This window comes from Rhinoderma darwinii, chromosome 11 (genome assembly GCF_050947455.1).
Source record: "Rhinoderma darwinii isolate aRhiDar2 chromosome 11, aRhiDar2.hap1, whole genome shotgun sequence".
Lineage (NCBI taxonomy): Eukaryota > Metazoa > Chordata > Amphibia > Anura > Rhinodermatidae > Rhinoderma > Rhinoderma darwinii.
This window is the reverse complement of record NC_134697.1, coordinates 21,458,802-21,464,801: the sequence shown is the minus strand read 5'-3', so window position 1 is coordinate 21,464,801 and position 6,000 is coordinate 21,458,802. Positions and strand designations below refer to the sequence as shown.

At 40.5% G+C, this 6,000-nt stretch overlaps 1 protein-coding gene across 4 annotated transcripts in view; it reads right to left on the bottom strand.

The window, feature by feature from the left end:
- Positions 1-220: 220 nt before the first annotated feature.
- PTPRE (protein tyrosine phosphatase receptor type E) overlaps positions 221-6,000 on the bottom strand; it is a 170,802-nt gene continuing 165,022 nt past the window's right edge. For all 4 annotated transcript variants that reach the window (XM_075843127.1, XM_075843126.1, XM_075843128.1 and 1 more), the window contains 2 exons: positions 1,532-1,667; positions 221-581 (listed from right to left, as the gene is read on the bottom strand). In XM_075843127.1, coding sequence (XP_075699242.1) covers positions 507-581; positions 1,532-1,667 — 211 coding nt within the window. In that variant the 3' untranslated portion in view covers positions 221-506. The remainder of the gene's footprint in view (positions 582-1,531; positions 1,668-6,000) is intronic.

The following is a 6,000-nucleotide window of genomic DNA, read 5'->3' as shown; positions in this document are numbered from 1 at the left end:
TATATATGAGGCCAATTACGTTAGAAAATTGCTATATATGTAATGATATATAATTTAAACGTGACTCCAGTAGGGGATGAAGCTTGGACCACCTTTGATATTTTTTATGGAGGAGCCTTAGGAACGCCTGAATTGCAGCATGAAAATCAGAGGCTGTACAGAGAAGACAGTCCCTCCCCCATCACATTTATGCCAACCCCCCCCCCCCCCCCAAAAAAAAAAACCTAAAGTATAAGAAACTGGTACGGTAATATACATGCCATATTGTAAATAAATAAATATATACATTACTTTACATCTATCTGCTATCTCCTTCACACCAGGAAGGTTTTTTTTTTGTAATGGAATCTGTATGTCTTACCATACCGAATGTAAAACCAGAAGCGTAAAGCATTTGTTATTTGGTAGCAAAGAAGAATACAAAAGCAGAGAGCCAGAAACATGATAAATTAACAACAAAATATATAATATGAATTAGTTCTTTGTATAAACTGGGCTCAAGTCCTTTACTTGAAATTGGCGTAATCTGAAAATATGTCAATAAAGTCTTGTACCACCTTGTAACAGAATTCATACTGTTCCTGCAAAAGAGAAAACAGGAGTCAATATGAAGCAACTTTGCACATAGTCTTGATTAAAAGTATCATTTTATATTGTGCAGACAGCACCTATGCAAATGTATGTGTTTCCATGGTAACAGACTACAAACCCTGTGTAGTCTGATTCTGTAATCATAATCCTTACCATCTGTTTCCTATTTCTTGCTGACCTATGAAATGTATGTTAGGAGCAGGGCCAAAGAGTGTCTAATGGTCCAACTATTCTAACTATAGATGTGGGCAGTAACACATATCTGACTTATTAGCATGGCATTAGGTATAGGCCGAGGTGGTAGAGTTACACATAATGTAAAGTTTCACTTGGGTGATATGTAAGCTCTAGTCATATCTGAATTTTGAGTAAAGCTGTTAGATTTCTCATTGGTATGTGGGCTTCCTGATTCTCTGCCATTGGGGGAAAAAAGGATCGTGCCAGTGTTTTACCAAAAACTACCTTGTGTATGGCTTTCAGGTCCCTTAAAGAAGACCTGTCACTAAGTCATATAAGTTTAACTGGTTTACTGACCTGGATAGCGCTGTCTCCCTGATTCCAGCTGTTTTGTTTTTTTCTGGACCCCCCCATTACATAGATATGGCCTGCTGTTGTGTTGGCTCCCTATAGGCTAATTTGCTGTAGTTAGCAAACTGGGCGTGAACTACCCTCAAGCTGCCTCAGCTGATTGTTCAGCATCAGATGCAACAAAGCTAGTTCCACCCCATTGGCTAACTACAGCAAATTAGCATATGGGGAGCCAACACAAGAGTGGGCCATATCTCTGGAACGGGAACATTGGAGACAGCGCTATTCAGGTCAGCTGACCAGTTCAACAAGTGACAAGTCCTCCTTAATGACCAATGTTGTTCCTTAGGATTACAGAGGAAATTCTATTTACTAGAGTTAAAAATAATGAGTAAAGCGGGCCTCCTATTACCAGTGTTTGCACCATGTGCGGCCGTTGCATTCGTAAACTTTTCACAGTCTGAAAAACATCAAGTAGCCCTTCGGCTTTCACCCGCTCCAGGATATTGCTGAGGGCAATGAATGTCCCCGTTCTGCCAGCTCCAGCACTAGAAAGTAATAAACAAATCAAACATCAAAACTGCAAAACCGTACTCTACCCTGCAATATTATTTCTGTAAACTAAAAGGAGCAACAAGAAACACACGGCGCCATAGTGGTACAGATCTCCAGGAAGGTTTCAGATAAAATCTTGCGGTTGTGCAGCCAAGAACACAATGTTAGTATAATTCTGGAAAAGTCCATAAAACCGCTGCAGCCAGGTACCCAAAAAACGGAAACTGGGAATACTTACCGCTGGGGAGGATTGTATAGGAGAGAAAAAACTTTTTACTTTTTTAAAAAAAAAGTAGTGAACCATAAGAGATATATGGATATCATGAGCTTTAATGTAAGTGGCTACGCGTTTCAACGCTGAACAAGCGTCATCATCAGGCCTGAAACGCGTAGCCACTTACATTAACGCTTATGATATCCATATATCTCTTATTTACTTTTAAACTTTATACCAGCAGCGCCACTATGGTTCACTACGTTTTTTTAAAAATGTAAAAGTTTTTTTCTCTCCTCTACAATATTATTTCTGTGACTACTTCCCACAGTCATATCTTAGAGTGTATTTGACTATAGCGCATTTTCTTTAATCATTCATCTCCTGCTTTTCCATTTACAACATACACTAAAGTAAAATTGTCCAATTTCCTACACAATCTGATACATATCTGGCCAGATGTGCAGCAATACAGTATATCATCTTCTTCCTCCTCTACCACTGTGTGTATAGGCCAGCGGTGGTCAACCCAACACATTGTGGGGTCCTTAAACTCCATCGTAGGGCCCATCACAATCAGCCAGGCTGGGGTCATGGGGTAGACGCACCCCCAATGTATGACTTTTTCACACATTAGTGACCGATGTTTTCTCCATATTTTTTATTTAGCTAAAAACAGGTTTGGACTCTGCAGAAGAAAAAGGAAAATACTTTCAAAAACAGGTCTGAACGCAAGATGGGAAGATATCATAGTGCCTCCATAACAGAGCAGAAGATAGAGGAGCTCTTCTGTTCTTTATGGTTGAGAAGAGCACTCATAGTATTCTGGGGAAGGCAGCTGCACCATATTAATTTGCCTTCCCCAGGCAGCTAAGGGCCACTAGATGATCATCAAGCTTTTTTGGTAAAATCGTGGCAGAAGAACACAATTTGACCGCACCATGTAAATGGACCCTTACAATTCAGAAGGCTAAGAAATCTGAGGACTCTATACGTAGTCATTAGTGGTTGTCAAGAACCAGATAAAAGGAAGAAGTAAATAAATGTTTATAGAGGTTCTCTACATACATTTCTTTTTGGAAAAATCTTACTAGTAATACAGTTTAGGGAATGGCATGTTATGAACTCACTGGGGAAAATCAGCAAGAAATAGCTCAAAATACTTAAAAACATCTTTTCAAAATCTAATTGGGGAGATTTATCAAAACTGGTGCAAGGAATAAGGGGAGCAGCTTCCTATTGCAACCAATCAGATTCCAGCTCTTAGTTTTGAGTGGACCTTTAGAAATTGAAATAAGCAATCTGATTGGTTGCTATGAGGAACTGTTTCATCAGATGCCGTATTACCGAACTATTCTCTGGTAAAAGAAATGCGCCACATACAAGCCCCCCACAGTGCTATGGAGCCGCAGGGAACTCGGTGTGCCACCATAAAACCTTCTGCGTACTGCTCTGCTTTGTGCACAATGCCTTAAAGTGGTTGGTAGTTTGGACAAGGCTTTCTCACACTGCAGGTCCCTGTTGTAAAACTGCAGGTTCTTCTCAATGAGTTAGAATATCATCAAAAAGTGCATTTATTTCAGTAATGAAATTAAAAAAGTGAAACTCTTATATTCTATAGATTCATTACACACAGAGGGATCTATTTCCAGCATTTTTTTCTTTTAAAGTTGATGGTTATGGCTAACAATTAATGAAAACCCAAAATTTAGTCTCAGAAAATTTGAATATTGGGTAAAAGTTGAAGATTGTAGCCTCGTGGTGTGACACTCTAATCAGCGAATCAACACAAAACACCTGCAAAGGTTTTCCTAAGCCTTTAAATGGTCCAACAGTCGGGTTCACTAGCTACACAATCATGGGGAAGATGCGGACTTGACAGTTGTCCAGAAGACAGTCATTGAATTACTGAAATAAATTAACTTTTTGATGATATTCCAATTCATCGAGAAGGACCTGTAAGACTCGGAGCTGGGAGTTGTAGTACCACAGGTTGCACACACTATTGCAGTAGCTTCTCACTGTGACATTTTACCACTAGAATCTAAGACGCAAAACAAAGCAGAGCACCTCTGGGCGGTTGTCAGATTCAGCTAAGAGAGAAGGGTGCCAATTGGGAGCCTGCCATCTACACCGTATTCCAAATTATTATGCACATTGGATTTAAGTGTCATAAACATTTAATTATTAGTTTTTCAATTAAACTCATGGATGGTATTGTGTCTTAGGTCTCTTTGGATCATTGTAAACAATCTCAGACACCTGTGATAATTAGTTTGCCAGGTGTGCCCAATCAAAGGAAAACTACTTAAGAAGGACGTTCCACAATATTAAGCAGGCCACAGGTTTCAAGCAATATGGGAAAGAAAAAGGATCTCTCTGCTGCCGAAAAGCGTGAAATAGTGCCATACCGTGGACAAGGTATGAAAACATTGGATATTTCAATAAAACCTAGGCGTGATCATCGTACTGTGAAAAGATTTATGGCTGATTCAGGGCACAGACGGGTTCGTTCAGATAAAGGCATAATGAGGAAGGTTTCTGCCAGACAAATTAATAGGATTAGGAGAGCAGCTGCTAAAATGCCATTGCAAAGCAGCAAACAGGTATTTGAAGCCGCTGGTGCCTCTGGAGTCCCGTGAACCTCAAGGTGTAGGATCCTCCAGAGGTTTGCAAGTGTGCATAAAGCTATTATTCGGCCACCTCTAAACAATGCTCACAAGCAGAAACGGTTGCAGTGGGCTCAGAAATACATGAAGACTAATTTTCAAACCGTGTTGTTTACTGATGAGTGCCGTGCAACCCTGGATGGTCCAGATGGATAGAGTAGTGGATGGTTGGTGAATGGCCACCATGTCCCAACAAGGCTGCGACGTCAGCAAGGAGGTGGCGGAGTCATGTTTTGGGCTGAAAATCACGGGGAGAGAGCTGGTAGGCCCCTTTAGGGTCCCTCACGGTGTGAAAATGACCTCTGCAACGTACGTAGAGTTTATGACTGACCACTTTCTTCCGTGGTACAAAAAGAAGAACCGTGCCTTCTGTAGCAAAATTATCTTCATGCATGACAATGCACCATCTCATGCTGCAAAGAATACCTCTGTGTCATTGGCTGCTATGGGCATAAAAGGAGAGAAACTCATGGTGTGGCCCCCATGTTCCCCTGACCTCAACCCTATTGAGAACCTTTGGAGCATCCTCAAGCAATATATCTATGAGGGTGGGAGGCAGTTCACATCAAAAGAGAAGCTCTGGGAGGCTATTCTGACATCCTGCAAAGATATTCAAGCAGAAACTGTCCAAATACTCACAAATTCAATGGATGCCAGAATTGTGAAGGTGATATCAAAGAAGGGGTCCTATGTTAACGTGTAACTTGGCCTGTTAAGTTTTTTTTGATTGAAAGAGCTTTTGATTTCTGTAAATATGACCTCCTGATGCTGCAAATTCAACAAATTACCATTTTAGTTCTCTTTACAACCCTTAAAATGTTTTGATCTCTGTTGTGCATAATAATGTGAAACAGTGCATTTTGAGTTTTTTACTTCTAAAAAAAATCTGTTATCATTAGGAGATTTGTTCAATAAAATTCTCATTATACTCCAACGGTTGATGGCTGGAAGATTATACTGACTGTCATTGGCATCGACTATTTAGGAAAATCAGTGAAAAATAACATTTGCATAATAATTTGGAACGCAGTGTATTAGCTTAAAATGGCCTTCAGGGTAGGGCTATGAAGCAACATGGCGTCGACCAGCGAGTTGCAGTAAAATCATAGGATTACCGCAACCTTATTGTTTGTCCCTGTCAGATATTATGCGATGGTTATGTGTGTTTGTGGCGATTCAGCGATTTGCGGGATTCACAGTGGAGTCTTAGGGCTTGTCCACGCGTAACGGAGTTACTGCAGAAACTAGCAGAAATTCAGCTGCAGAAAAAGCGCGCCATTTCCTGCGTTTTTTTTACTGCCACTTTCCACAGCAGGAATTGACATGCTGCGGTACGAAAAATACGCAGGTGAATTTTTGCTCGGAAAATTTCTGCAGTGTGTGGATTAGATTTGTTAAATCTCCCCCACTTTGCTGCTACTGTATTCTGCTGCGTATTTTCCA